This window comes from Elephas maximus, chromosome 19, assembly GCF_024166365.1.
Source record: "Elephas maximus indicus isolate mEleMax1 chromosome 19, mEleMax1 primary haplotype, whole genome shotgun sequence".
NCBI classification, from domain to species: domain Eukaryota; kingdom Metazoa; phylum Chordata; class Mammalia; order Proboscidea; family Elephantidae; genus Elephas; species Elephas maximus.
Window position 1 is genome coordinate 19,966,965 of NC_064837.1, and position 15,666 is coordinate 19,982,630.

Sequence of the window (15,666 nt, forward strand, 5' to 3'; positions counted from 1 at the left end):
GCTCTTTTATTGCAGAGTATACAGTGGAACATTATAGGGGCAGCTTTCACGTAATACATAACCTGCCATCCCCTGGGTTTATCTTCTCCTAGGGTATTTGAACGTTAAACTGGAGCATTAGGTGCTCCTGGGGTCCAGAATTTTGCCTATGAAGAGAAGCGTCCCTGTGTCCGTGTCCCTCAGTACAAAGATGAAAGGTTGGTTAAGGTGATAGTCCAGGGGAAAGGTGAGGCGGGCAGGCTGGACCCCAGGGTTGGAGTTGGTTCCTGCCCCATCCTCGTTCCACTCGAAGCCAGCCCGGTGTTCCACTTGAGTAACTTTGATGGGCTTGCCTGTGATCTTGCCAAAGTCTGGTGAATCAAACAAGGACTGGAGCTCTGCAGAGATAGAGATTTCAATTAAAACCTCGCCTTATCCTAAACCCCAAGAAAGAATATAATACTGATTCTTAAATCCTGATTGCCAAGAAGGCTAGCAAGCTGAGAGTAGAGCACAGTCAAGTATATAGAGCTCTGAGCTTCATGGGGGTTAAGTGACTTGCCCAAGAGCACACAGCAGTGAGGTTAGGATTAGAAACCGGTCAGACACCTATCTGGAGAAGCAGTGTTCTTAGCTCCTGCTATAGGACATATCCTCATGGGGTTGGGGAATGAGTGTTCACAGGAAGGCAGTTCAGCTGTCTCCTTCCAGCACTATTAGAATTAAGGAACCATCCATGCCTCCCTTCAGCAAGGTTATGGATTAAATTATGTCCCCCAGAAAGGCCATGATTCCCATTATTGTGTGCTTGTCTACCATTTTGTGATCTGATGTGATTTTCCTATGTGTGTTGTAAATCCTACCTCTATGATGTTAATGAGAAAGGATTAGAGGCAGTTATGTTAATGAGGCAGGACTTAATCTAAGTATTAGGTTATATGTTGGGTCAATCTCTTTGAGATATAAAAGAGAATCAAGCAGAGAGGAAGGGGACCTCATACCACCAGGAGCGGGGCGCGTCCTTTGGACCCAGGGTCCCTACCCTGAGAAGCCCCTAGACCAGGGGAAGATTGATGACAATGGCCTTCCCCCAGAGCCGACAGAGAAAAAGCCTTCCCCTGGAGCTGGCACCCTGAATTTGGACTTTTAGCCTCCTAAACTGAGAGAATAAATTTCTGTTTGTTAAAGCCATCCATTTGTGTGGTATTTCTGTTGTGGTAGCACTAGATAACTAAGATAAATCCCGTGGAGCTCTTGAGCTCTGCTTAGCAAGGGGAAGCCTCAAAGACTTGTCCTCCTTCCCACCGACAAATGATCTTGCAGACATACTCATCTCCTGCAGGGACTTGGTGACTTCGCCTTCATAACTCAGCTTCAGCTTAGGGATGGTCAGAACTGCTTGGACGGTCTTCAGTTCTCGGTCTATGTCTTGAATAAACTCAGAGGTGAGGCTCTCTTCTATCATGGTCAAATTCTGGGTTGCCTTCTGGGGCAGGAAGAAGATGATACTTGTGCTTCCAGTCAAGGGCAGCTGAGCAATCTGAAACAACAGTGAGGAAGCACATGGGTTAGTCCTTTAGAGCCCAAGGGCCTGAGAACAGACACACACAGCTACTCTGTCTCCCATGTTGGGGCCCTGGCCTCTTGCTTTCCCCTAGACCATAATCTATTTAAGAATTGCCCCTCTGGGCTATTGCTTTCTGGCAGCCAGTCATCTCCTGCTGTTCCCTCAAAAAGTCTGCTGTTGCCTTTTGTTACCGCGGCCTAATGCCAACTGAAGTTATCTGCTGAAAGAATTATCTCCTGTCATTCTGAGGAGCTAGAATTCAAGCTCAAGTCTGTGTTCTCTCCCATGGTCAGTCTGCCAACGTTTGCTAATCATCTGTTATGTACAGAGCACTGGACTGGAAATGAGGCATTGGCGGGTACAAAACCAGCTATAAAATGGGTCCTCGAGTAGAAGTTCTTAATCTAAGGTCTATGGAAAGAATGACGTCAGGGGTCCCAAGAGCCCCCTGGAACCATATGCAGAAATGTTGTACATGTGCATACATGGCAACTGTCTAGAGAATTCCGGGAGCGTTTGTCGTATTTGCAAAGAGATCCGTGCCTTGACTTAGAGTTGAGAGAATTCACATACACATGAAAGACAGAATGCCAGCAATTTGGAGTTGTGATAGTTTTCCAAAGTTTAACTTTGAATTCTACAAATAAAAGGTCTCTAAAAAAGAAAAAGAAAAAGTTAAGATGAAAAGAAAGAACACCAACATTTGAGCGCCCACTCTTGAGGGCTCATTTCACATCACCTCGTTAATCCTTACAACAAGATTCTTAGATAGCCATTTCAGTAACTAGCTCATCTCCCAGTTTAAGAAGAGGAAAGGCTCAGGGGAGTTACTAGCTTGCTCAAAGTCACACAGCAGGTAAAATTTAGACAGCTATGATCTCAAAGCTTATTCTGTTTCTGCTACACCATTCTGCTTCTCCTTGTCCTTTCCCCCCACCCACCCTGCCCCACAGACCTTGCAGTTGAGGTCAGAATCCAAGCCATAGCGTAACATGGCCTTAGGGTCTGACATCATGGGGACTCTCACGGTCCTCTCCTCATCCAAGTGGAAATCCGCGAGGGAGGTCTTCCTGGAATCAAACTTGGTTACCCACTGCCCTGAAATGAAATAAACGGAGTGTCCTGAGCCTCAGAGACCAAAAAGGCAGTGGGACCATGCTGTTGTTGAAAATTGGCTAAAGGAATCTTAGTTGGTCGTAACACGTCAGCCAGTAGCTCTGTCTCAAAATACGTAGTTAGGGCCACAATACTTCTAGGACCCTGGTTATATTCCAGAAGCAAATTCAGAAGGAAATAAGTTATTTCATTGATTTAACTCTGGATCAGACAAGTTCTATAATAGCCTGTGAGAAGGATAAACTGGGGTTCACTTTTACAGTGGGAGACAGAACCAAAGGATGTCAGAGCTGGAGGGGACCTCAGGGGTCATCTTATAGCTGAGAGAACTGAAGCCCAAATCGGCGAAGTGACTAAGCGAGCTGATGACCAACCTCATTTAGCTTAGTGTGGCCTTCAGTAGACGTCTGTAGCTACTGCTTCTAATCACTGGAAATCAGTGCTTGAAGTAGGAAACCACTGGGCTTTTCTCTAGGACTTTAGGGGAAAGTTGCCCCAAAACTCGCCCAAGGCATTGTCTGAATGAGGCTGTTTATCAAACTAGAGCTGTGATCTCTGGGCTCATCACCACAGCCTAGCAGCCTAAAAGAAGAGTGTTAGACAACTAGGAACCATTTCTTGAGCTCCGGCTGTGTCCCAGGCCCAGTCCTAGGATTATTGTAAAGAGAGAGACAACATGGATAAAGTGCCTGTGAGGCAGGTGTATTGTCCTCACTTTAAAGATGAGAAAATGGGCCCAGAAACGTTATGAAACTTGTGCAGAGTTCCACAGCTGGTAAAGGTAGAACTGGGTCTAGAACCTTGCCCAACTCCAAAGCCAGAAATCTAACACAGTGCCCAGCCCCCGACAGGCACTCGAGTATAAGTTCTCTTTCCTTCTCTGCTGTTCTTTCTCCACAAGCCTTTTATATTTGTAGACACTTATCAGATATTTGCCAATTTCTTAGATCTGGTGACAAGCAGATCTCTCTGAGGTGAGTGTATTTCTTGGCCTCTCTCCTGTATTTGCCCCTGCATTCACGTCAGGCAAGCCCTTTGACTTCTCTTGCCCAGCCCTATCTGATGCCTACCATCCACCCTTGGCCAAAAAAGAAGTGGGGCAGCCCTCACCCTTGAAGTAAGCCACACCAAGAAGGAGAATGCTGATTTCATTGGGCATTTCCCTTGTGGACCTAGCGATCTTCCCTTTCATCTGGGCCTGCACCCAGTTGTTAATCTCCTGGAGGTCCAAGCGAGGGTTGCCGATCAGGACCTTGGGCCTGGTCCCGTATGACTTTTCCAGCAGCGCAACAAAGCTTGATTTTATCCGCAGCTCTGGGAAGAAATAGGACAGAGGTTGGTGCACGAGAGCTAAACCAGCATCCTCTCTTTGAGAGCATGCCCAGCTCAAGCTCTGGTTGAGTACTCAGCAGGCCCTGACTTCCTGTCCAGCCTCTTCCCAGGACTTAATGCTGGGACTTCATGCCAGTTTCCCCAGGCACTGAACAGGGAACAACAGAGTTCGACCATTGCTGTTTCTCTTCACGTTTCTGTCCTCCCCCAGCCCGCCCTCCCCCTCTCTCACTAAGGCCACTTCCTCTTTCTGATCCTCTTTGGGCTCGCAAGGCCCCTTCCTGCCCACCAGTGCCAGGCCTGGCCTGAGCATACATAAGCAATTGTTTAGAAAGAAATCCCCAGTGTGGAGCATAAAGCCCCACACTCTTCAGACAGCCCAGGCTAGAAAGGCAGCTCACTCTTCTCGAAGATGATCCGGGAAGCACTCTTGAGGTTCTTCTCAGGGGCAGTGACTGCGGCGAGGAGTTCCTTGTAGGTGTCATGGATGTCTGCAATGCTGATTAGGTCATAGTAGAGAGCCCGGTGGATGGTGGACTCGGTTCGCTGTTCCGCTCCTGGCCAAGAAACAAGGATGTGAGCCTAGATAACTGCCCACCATGGCTCAAAGAGCCTACCTCCCGGGACAGGAGATGCTATACGCTTATTCTTTCTGTCTGCTGAGAGCCTGAGTAGACTGATGCTGGAGATGTTCTAGGCGGGCAAGGAATTAGAGGTCACTACTGTATTCTGAAAGGTTTTCCTAAATATACTAAAGGCTTCAGAGAGAGATATGAGGGTGGGAGTGAGGGGTACAAGTCCCTGTACTTCTCCCGTCACAGCACTTGCCAGACTACTTTGTGGTTACTTATTTGTTTCCACTGTGAACCCAGCTGTGACCCCAGTGAGGGCAGAGACCATGTCTGCTTATATGTGGTTAAAGCCCCTGGGCCTAGCCCAATGGCTGGCATTTAAGGAATGAATGAATGAATGTTGAAGCCACCATGTCATTAAGTGGCCCCCAAAGCCACATACCAGCATCAGCAGTGCTCGGCCCCATCCCAAGGGACGATGGAGTTGTGTGTGCACAGGCTTTGAGCGCCCACTCGCACAAGTCAAGACCCTGCTGGGCCCAGTCTCTCAGCGCCTCTTCACCCTTCCCTGAGGCGAATGTCTCTAGGGCCCGAAGAGCCACATACGTGAGGAGGCCCAGTGGGGCCCCTTCAGGTCTGTGGCAGGTGTAGGCTTATGGGGCTTTCTGCATGTGAGAACTCACCCAGTGACAGGGCAGAGAGTGCCGTGGCCACACTGAGCGGAGACAGGAGCACATTGGCAGCAGGGCTCATGCTGGATCTCACACGGTAAAGGTCATAGCCAAAGTTGGAGATGGCTGCTGCCAGCTTGTTCACAGGGACCTTGAAGAAGGGATCCTCCTCTTCCACTGGTAGCCCCGTGGTATCAGGGGCTGGGGAGTCCTGGCAGGACACAGAAAGTCCCAGATTTGAACGCAAGGATCAGTGGAGATGCACAGTTAATAACGTGTCTCATCACTTCAAGTGGGGTTGTCATCTGGCCTCAGACCATCCTTCCTAATTACGGTGAGTTTCACCTAAGGTTGGAATGAGTTTATGTTCCCTGATGAAGCATGATCTCTCTGCTGGGGAGAGGCAGCCCAGCAGAGATACTGTCTAGCTAAGTTTAAACGCTTGTTTAAACCTACACGTACACAGGCCACACCAGGTGACCTTGCTTACTGCTTCTGGGTCTCTGCCTAGATGCCATCCCTCCATCAAAACCTCCCTGGCTTTTATGGCCCTGATCAAATATCACCTCCTCCATCATCACCCCAAACTGAGAGACCTTTTGATTTTCTGACCTCTTTCTCAGAGTCAGCTACTACTTCTTTACCACCTGCCTTGTGCTAGGCTCTGTGCTGGCTGTTTCCCTTTGAGTTATTCATTTCATACTTGTTGATGTGTTTGATATCCCAAAAGACTGAGTTCCTTGGAGGCAAAAACTGGGCCTTTTCTATTTCCACTCATCCCCAGCACCTGCCGAAAGGTGTTCAATAGATGAGATGAGAAAAAAATGAATGGGAATGGCCGCAACAGCCCTGTAAGGATGGGTGTTGTAATCTACTTTTATAGATAAGGAAATGGAGACTCACGTCAAAGCAGCTTGTCTAAGGTCACAAAGCTAGTGAGAGGTAGAGCCAAAATTCAAACTCAGAACTCAGGACAAAGTCCAGGGCTCCAGCCACTGTGTCCCAGCTACCCTGGTCCCTCATGTGACAGCTACCCCCCACTGCCACACAGCCTAGACTTCCCTCCAATTGTCAGAATCTGCCTTCACACCCAGTCTGCTCTCTCTCTGGGCAGGGAAGAGGTCTGTCCCTCTCTTACATCCTCTCCTGTGCCCCGGTCGGTGTCAGACACTGTCCACTCAGTAGGGACCCACAGGAGTGCAAGATAATGAGACAAGGTCTTTCCTGAAGGGACAGCCCCAAACTTTTAAGGCGCTCTTGCTTTTCACTGTTGTAGAATTTACCATTGTCTGCACCAAGCTCTCTGAAAGGCAGAACAAGACGTTTTCTCTCCGTTTTGCTGATGGAGACACCAAGGCCCTAGATGCAAAGGCCAGAGCCTAGCCTGGAACCTGGGTGCCTGATTCCCTGTTCTGTCTGCTATGGAGAGATTGGGATTACTGCAGCCACCCAGCCCACTGACCTCCAGGCTCCCGCCGGTGTTCTGGGAGCCGCCATGCCCAAGGAGGGCACCCGTCCAGAGGAGCAGCACAAGGGCCTGCATCCTGGGCCTGCAAGAGAAGTGAGAGACAGTGGCTACTTCCTTCACCCACCAGCCTGTGCCTGCCACTGGGCCTCCCAGGCAGGAAGCTGGGCTTGCCAGGGTTGGTCACCTTTTCTCCAGCCTTTCCAGCCTGAATGTGGACCCTCGGCTTGATTATCCCTCCCTCCCAGCAGGGTCTTCCCCATCCATCCACCTGCCTGCCTCATGGCCCACAGTCCTTTCACAGGCTGGTGCTTGTATCCCATTGTCTCTGTCAGGGGCCCCACTCTCCAACCTAAAGCCCCAGAGCAGTGGCAGTTCAGTAATGGTCTCTGTAGGAAGCATGGCCTAGCACAAATGCACAAGGAGGCTTTTCCCCAGAGGGACTGGACAGTTCATTTAATGGAATTCAGGGCAGTGTGTCATAACCCATAGAATCCCAAGAATGGAGGCATCTGAACTAGCCAGTGCTAGCCCCAAGAAGTTTTAGATTCTCCTCTTAAATTCCATCTACCTGGAATTTGTGGCCTCATAAGAGAGCGCATTCCCATCTCAGCAATTCTGCTTTAAGAGCTCTCACTCTCATGGTTAGGAGTGCAGGGTCTAGGACCAGACAGCCTGGCTTCAAATCTCAATTTTGCCTCTCAACCCTTTTGTGACCCAATTATTTTTTCCTTTCAGTTTTTCGTTGATAACGTGTTTTCAGTAATGGAGGGCATGCTGAATCATTGAGTGTGTCTGTATTTTTGGTAGGTAATATAGTTTATTTGTTTTATGCCTCATTCCACAAATCCTATATGTACCCTCAGAGTCCAGAGGTACATGTGTATCAAATAGAAATTTTCAAAGTTCGTGTTTTTCCTACCAAAAATTCAGTGATTCAGCACCGCCTCACACAATATCCTGTAAAAACTAATTTGCAGCACATGCCTGTTGTTTCCATTTCAAACTGTTAGATAGGGCCCTGCCTTCTGGCAGCACATACTATCAGTGGGACATTACCTTCCCAAGGAACCCCAGAGGTACAAAATGTAAGTCGTAGCTGTTTATACCACCGGTCCTGCTAAAGCTCTCTAAATCTCAATTTTCTCTCCCATAAAATGGAAATAAAATAGTACTTACCTATTGTTATAAGAATTAAATTAGATAATGCCCTAAGAGCACTTACCTGTGCCAGAGACAGGTAAGCTCTCAAATGACCTCTGAGCCAAAATATGTCTCTCTGTAACTTGGATCCTTTGGCCCCACTTCTCCCCTGCAAGCTATACCCCTTTCCCTTACTACCCTCTTCAGAAAATACCTCTTAAGTCCCTGGAACCTTCTCTTCTCCAAGTCAAAAAACCACATTTCTCAGTAGTGCCCTGGCTTGCCCAGCCTCTGGTCTGGCACTTGGACCACGAGGTAAAACTCTGAAGTCTGGACCCAGGGCACGTGGGCTACAGCATCCCTTACCCCTCTGGCCTTCCTGCATTCACCTCATCTATGAACTTACCTCTGAGTCAGGATCTGGGGGTGGGAGGGGACAAAGGCAACCAGTGAGGTTCAGATAGGATCTCCCAAGAGACCTTCTGGTTAGAAAGTGAGACAAGGCCTCAGCACGCAGGACCTTTGGCTGGTCCATGTTCCCCCTCCATCCATACTGCCAGGTCAAGTATCTACCATCTCAACTACTTTGTCTCCCCTGCCTCTGCTCCCCTTCTGTGCAAAACACACACGCAGAAGCCAAAGATTCCTTCGATTCCTTCATTATCCCTCTACATACATATACACATATGCACAGCACACACCACATGTATACACAGTCCAAGGAGTTCTTGGGTTTCTTCAATATCCTTTTATACCCATACACACACACACTTTTCTGACTTCTCAGAACAAATTGGATCAGGAAAGTTTGGAGTGCAGTATGTGATTTTCAGTTAAAGTCCTTATAGTGAAGTCTGATAATCCACTGGACAACACTGTAGACCATGAATGGCAACAAAGAAAAGATCGCCTCCTGAGGTTGCTCAGCTTCAGGCTGGGTTGCCAGTGGAAACCAGCCCGGCTTGCTTTCTGGACACTGATCTCGAGCTGACATCTCAAAGTGTGAGTTCTACTATCCCTGGATTCTCCGCCAGCTGCTCTTCCACATGGCTACCCCCACGACTCAGGGCAGAATCTTCCATCAAGACAACAGGAAAAGCTTTCTGCAGTGCAAAATAGAGACCTTAACACCACTCAAGCTTAAAGCTGCTCTCCACCCAGCCAGCCCCACCCAGAGCTGGCAGTAGCCTCCCCTCCTGAGCCTCAGCAGACTGGTTTATTTAGAGAGGACACTGAAACTCAGTGAGATGCATAGGAGGCAAGGCTAGAGGAAAAGCTGTTAGCTCTAGTCCCTCTGGCTGGGGGTGGGGAAAGGTGAGGGTCATCCTGGCATCATTTTTTAAGGAAACTAAGTTGACAGTTCAAAAGCACTCAAAGACAGTACCTTCTTGAGTCCCTGATTAAGATCGTTGTGACTGATCATTGTCACCAAGCGAGTGGGCTGAGGACTGAAGATGAGGTGAGGGAACCTGGCAGGGAAGAGCACATGGATCCAAAGCTGGCCCAGGGCTACCCGTGGGGGACACTTAGTATTAATCGCACCTCTTTGAGCCGGCACCCCAAGCCCTAGGGCCAAGGGAAGTGGGGAGATTACTAAAAGCCCCCTACAAGGACTGGCAGTGAGGGCAGAGAGCAGGGGTCTGCATGAGGGGCCCCTCCGAGCACATTCAGCTCCCCGGGGAAGGTGATTGTCCTGTGGGCTGGGGCAGGCGGCCATTGGCTGGCCAGAGGCAAGGGTAATGGTGCCATCCTGTCCAAAGGGCAGTACCTACACCAGACTCCAGTCCTACGGGGGGCGGGTGGGGGGGAGCAGATATCCTTCCTGTTAGGCCAAGGTCAGGCCTTACTATCTGCCACATTGCCCAAATCAAAAGAGACACAAGGAGCTGGAATTTTGTGATCTTGTCTCCAAGCTAGGAGGAAGCGATCAGAGCCAGTACATGTGTTTCAGATTAAATCCAGTGTGAGACAAACACAGTCCCTCCTTTTCCTCCTCCCAGAACCACACGGCCTTCAAGCCACATGGCAGTGGACCTTGTGGGCAGTGCCGGGAAGGGCCCCTCCCTCTCCCCGTGCTCTGGGAGAAGGATTTGGAGGGGTCCCTTCCTGGCCCAACCATGGTGACCCCACCAGCCCCCAGGCAGTGCTCCTTCTGCGGTCTCAGAGCCTGAATGAGTCAGACCGGGGTCCCCAGAGTTGTATCTCCCCAGACATCAGAGAGGCCAGCCCTAGAACAGGGCTCCTGGCACCATTCCTCTCTCACCCTCAGCCTGGGGTCTGAACTCCCAGTGGACAGTCATAGGCCAGACAGTGACGGGGTTTCTGGGAAGTCCACAGCTTTTCTTTGTCTCCTGGCTGTGGTTTGCCCCCAGGAGAGGAAAGGGTGCGGATAGCGCTCCTCTCCAGCACTGGCAGCCGAGCCCCCAGATAACATCTACTGGCTGAGCTAGATAGGGGTCATCTTTTGCAAGAGGCCAAAACTCCATTGGTTTCCCAGCTTTTAAAGCTAATTTGGCCAAAGAGCATGGGTAGGGGCTGAATGGAAGGACCCAGCAGTACTCCATCCCAGCCCTGGGGCAGGCTCAGCAGGGCCAACTGCTGGGCAGTGTTAGGAAATTATCTTTGAAATCAGCACCAGCTGATTTGAAAAAGGACCAGGGAATTGGGCTGAAGATGAGGCGGGCTGTAGGAGGGGCTGCTTCCCTGACTGGCCCAGGGGGGAGCGCAGCTCCCTGAGAGCCCATCCTTCCCTCAGGGCAGAAAGCCCCTCTGAGGCACTGCTGTCTGCTTCCCCAACCGCTTCCTCTGTTGTTTCCCACTCACTTCATTCAAAAGTCTTTCCAGCCTTGTTTCTGATGAGTGCAGTAGGGTTTGGGGATAATTAGGTTCTGACCTTCTGCCCCCCCCCAACTCCATCTGCCCTCTCTCATCCACTCACCCAGTGTCCAAGCTGCAGGGTCTACCACTTCCCACCTCCTCTCTCCTGCACCTCTCTTTTCTGCTCCCCGGAGTACCCCTGCCTCTCCCCAGTCCTCCCAGTCCAGGGGACACGCAGACTTCCCCTAGCACACAGACCAGATGGGGAGTTGCTTTACCTGCGGGTGCGCTGCAGCTCCACTCCCAGCCTAGGTCCCTCAGAGCCTGCACACTGGGGGGCCCCAGCAAGCACAACTGCTTTTTTGCTGCCTCCCAATGCTTTGGCCAGAAGGCTTCAGATTACAGCTACTCCTTTCTTAAAGCAACCTGCACTCAATTTGGGCTCTGTGATTGCATCATTGTCTGGTGTTAACTTTAACCCGCTGCTGCCCTTCCACGGGGGCCCTGGTGGCACAGTGGTTAAGCATTTGGCTGCTAACCAAAAGGTCAGCAGTTCGAGTCCACCAGCTGCTCCTTGGAAACCCTATGGGGCAGCTCTACCTAGGGTCACTATGAGTCAGAATCAACTCAGCGGCGGTGGGTTTGGTTTGGCCCTTCTGCCACAACACACACATTCACACATCCCACTCTTCCACCTGACCTTCCTTCAAGGCACTGGCCTTGCATGCTGCCTGCTGGGACCCCCTGCAAGCTGGCAGACCCCCAGAGGGCACCCTGGCCAGCCTCAGGTGGGAGACAGGACTGAGGAGTGGTATCCTGCAGGAGAAGGCTGAGACACGGGTTGGTGGAGTGGAGAAAACGAGCCCAGTGGTTGGGACTGTGTTTTTCTGGATAGTGGCTCTGGCACTATCCCTGGGGTTCAGGGCAAGGTAACTCTCCTGGCTCCTACTGTTTCTTGTCTGAAAAAGGAAGGGATAGACCTGATAGGTCTGCATGTTTTCTCAGTTCTGAAATTCTGTGATTTCCGAGGGTCTGAAACGGCAGTGGGGAAAACATATGACCAGAGAAAGAAATGAGACCCACTGTGCACATTAATAGTGAAGGATGTCTACCACGTGCCTAGCACCAAGCCAGGCGTAGTAGAAGTTGCCTGAAAAGGAGAAAACTTAGGCCCTGCCTGCCTTGGGGTGTTTGGGTACTTGCAATGAGGTTGAGAAACTAAAACACTGACATCAGAAACAATTAGAGAATATAGCAAAACATTTCCTAAGAAGGTATGAATCTTGATTGAAAGTTCAGTAGTCATTTACAGGAGAAGTCAGAAAAGGAAAGGGGAGTGCTTGGAAAGATCTATAGCTTCAGGAAGAGAAAATTTAGGGGGAACTGACAGCTATGTTCAGATTTCAGGTGTCCACGTTCAAGGCTCCAGAGAGCAGAGCTATGGCCCCTGGGTAGAATTTTCCAGTGGGCAGTGTTCAGCTTGTTTAAGGAAAAATATGTCAATAGACTTCAGTCCCTTTCAACAAAAAAATTGTCGAGTACCCCTAAAAGCACTATACATGGTACTACACAGAGTACATGGCGAGCAGGAGGAGAAGATGACTCAGTGTTCACCCTCCAAAGATTTACTAGCTAATTAGGCTGAGATGAGAACAGATCATTCCAGTGTAATACAGCACATTCTATGATAGCAGTCTCTATAGCCACGCTATCCAGTATGGCAGCCACTAGCCACAACTGTCTGCAGAGCACTTGAAATGTGACCAGTCTGAATTGAGATCTGCCATAAGTGTAAATGTAAAATACACACCAAATTTTGAATGCTTAGTATGAAAAAAGAACGGAAAATAGCTCAATAAGTTTTATATTGGTTACATATTGAGATGATATTATATTGGTTAAGTAACATTATTAAAATTAATTTAGCTTATTTCTTTTTATTTTCTTGTTAAAAAAGTGAAGAGTTTTATTGAGGGTAATACCATTCACGAATTGGGGAAACACAGGGCAGAGAGGCATTTACCAAGTGCTCCTTCTTTTTATTTTTTAATGTGGCTACTATAAAACTTAAAATTAAATAACTGGCCCACCTTTGCAGCTCATATTAACATTCCTATTGGACAGCAGTGCTCCCTAGGGTATTGGTACCACAGTTGGGGTGAGGTTTGGTGAAGGTTTTCTGGAATATGTGAATCTGAGCTGAGCCTTGAAGGGTGAATAAGAATGATCTAATCATAGAAAGGAGTCCCTGAGTGGTGCAAATCGTTAAGCACTCAGCTGCTAACCAAGAGGTTAGAGGTTCAAGTCCACCCAGAGGTGCCTTGGAAGCAGGGACAGGAATGAATAACCCAATAAGCAAGGTATGCACAGACTTACTTGTGCTTACTTACTAATCTATAGTGCACAATTTTCACCTATCAAAGATGCGATGAAACCCATGCAAAATTGTGCACTACACAAGGAGGCCCGTGAGTGCCTTGCTTACTGGTTAATGTACCCCTGCTTGGAAGAGAGGCCTGGCAATCTACTTCTGAAAAGTCAGCCATTGAAAACCCTGTGGAGCACAGTTCTACTCTGACACCCATGGGGTCGCCATGAAGCAGGGTCAATCAGTGGCAACTGGGTTTTGGACTTTTTTTTTTTGAAGCATAGAAAGGTTGGGAAGGGCAATCCAGGTGGAGGCCATCCTCAATAAATGATATTGAGACTAGTGATGTTCCATAAGGACAAATTAAAATTGGATCCGTACCTGACACCAGGCACAAAAATTAATTCCAATACTTACCACAATTAAGAAATAATTAAAAATTAACCCTAGTCCATTAAAGATTTAAAAGTGAAAAACTATTTCTGTTTCTACAGAACTTTTCCTGATGACTTTTATTTAAATTATTTACTTATTTTTGAATAGGTAATTTTTTAGTCACATGAGTCAAAACTCAAAAGCAGTAAAAGGCATGCAGTAAAAAGGCTCCTTCTCAACGCTGACCTCCAGTCACCCTCCCAGGAGGCATCCAATGTTAATTTCTTTCTTGTGTATCCTTTTTGAGATATTCTTTGCTTTAAAAAAAAAAAAAAGCAAATACACACACACACATAAAACAGGTAAAATTGTAAATACATTTTAGAAGAAAATTAGATGGATACTTTTGTGACCTCTGGGTAGGAAAGATTTTTTAAACAAGACACCAAAAAAGCACACATTATAAAAGATTGATAAATTTGGCATTAAAATTAAAAACTTGTTTTCATGAAAGATATCATAAAACAAAGTGAAAAGACAAGCCCCTTGCTGGGAGGTAATACTTGTAACACATGTAACTGACAAAAAAAATGACTAACTGTAATATATAAAGAACTACAAATCAATAGAAAAAAGAATTCAACGGAAAAATAGGCCCAGGTAATTCACTGAAGAATCCTAAATGGCCAATAATCTTACGAAAAGATTACTACTAATTAGGGGAATGTAACTTAAAACCATAATGAGATTTATATTTCACACTCATCAGATCGGCAAAATTTAAACATCTGGCCATACCAAGTATTGACAAAGATGTGGACAACCAGGATCTCTTATGGCCTGCTGGTGAGAATGTATATTGGTACAACTGCTTTGAAGAACAATCTGGCAATTATTGGCAAAGTTGTGCATAATAGGTTATTGTCAGCTGATGTCAAGTTGGTCCCCAGCTTATGGCAACAACAGTATGAAATGCTGCCCAGTCCTATACCATCCCCATGATTGGTTTCAGAACAAACCATTGTGATCCAAAGGGTTTTCATTGGCTGATTTTCAGAAGTAGATTTCCAGGTCTTTCTTCCTAGTCCATCTTAGTCTGGAAACGCCACTGAAATCTGTTCAGCATCGTAGCTACCCACAAGCCTCCACAGACACATAGGGTTAGTAGCTGCACATGAGGTACGTTGGCTGGGAATCGAACCCTGGTCTCCAGCATTGAAGATGAGAATTCTTTCACTGAACCACCACGGTGAATTTGGTGATTTAACTTTCCAGTGACTTCTTATCTTTCAGGATAAAAGCTACTATCTTTAAAATAACCCTAAAGTCCTACATAATCTGTCCCTAGCTCTTCTCTGACCTCTTTTCTACCCCCTTACTCGTTCCACCCCAACCACATGGGTCTCCTGCTCATCTTGGACCTTTCAAGCATGCTCCCACCTCAGGAACTCTGCATTTGCCATCCCCTCTGCCCAGAATCCTCTTCCTGAGACTTCTACAGTGCTCTCTCTCACCTCCTTCAGGTCTCTGCTCCAGTGGCCTTTGGAACAGAGACATGAAGGAGCCCTCAACCACTGTACCTACTGCCACATGTACACTCCACCTTCACAGACAAGTCCCACCGTGGAAGTGAGCCCACCCACCACCAGTCATGGTGCTCCCCACCTGTGTGAACACCCATGCTGTCCCCAGCTCCTGGGATGTGGCACAGAGGAAGGCATCAGAACTGTGCCAAGTGCCCCCAACTGTTTTGCCTAAATCCTTAGGCGAGGACAGCCTCCAGCTGGAGCCGGGTGTTCCCGGTAGCCTGCCCCGGCTGACGGGCGCCAGCTCCTGGCAGAGGGGCCAACATGTAATTAGAAACTCCACAAGCTCCCTAATTGCCAGTTTTTCTCCTCAACCAGGAGGCTGGCGCTATTCTGAGCTGCCCTTGCAGCTGGCTGCCTGAGGCATGTTGAGGGGAGCAGGCTGAGCAAAGAGCCAGTCTGGCATGGGGGTGGCCCTGAAGAGGGCCAGCGAGGTCAGAGGGGACTGTGCAGTGGAGAAGGGCTGGCCAGTGGCCTCTGAGCCCAGATGTGGCGCACAGTGCTGCACCCTCTCCTAGGGGCCCAGCCTGTTTCTCCACAGTGCAGATGGTGGGCCTCTTCCCTGCCTTTTTCCAGCCGCCCCGTTTGCTCCTACCCATGCCCAGAACAGTGACATCAGACCAGCCCAGCCCATTCATTCTTTATTCAGTTGGTGTAAAAATCACTACAAAAACT

General features: G+C 48.4%; 1 protein-coding gene across 1 annotated transcript; it reads right to left on the reverse strand.

Moving 5' to 3' along the window:
* Position 1: 1 nt before the first annotated feature.
* SERPINF1 (serpin family F member 1) lies at positions 2–11,049 on the reverse strand. The gene is made up of 8 exons (XM_049858832.1): positions 10,941–11,049; positions 6,700–6,787; positions 5,250–5,448; positions 4,396–4,551; positions 3,773–3,976; positions 2,502–2,644; positions 1,309–1,519; positions 2–377 (listed from the first exon to the last, which is right to left on the reverse strand). Exons 2-8 carry the CDS (start codon positions 6,778–6,780, stop codon positions 118–120), a joined length of 1,254 nt encoding a protein of 417 aa, XP_049714789.1. The 5' UTR covers positions 6,781–6,787; positions 10,941–11,049; the 3' UTR covers positions 2–117.
* Between the last annotated feature and the right edge of the window lie 4,617 nt (positions 11,050–15,666).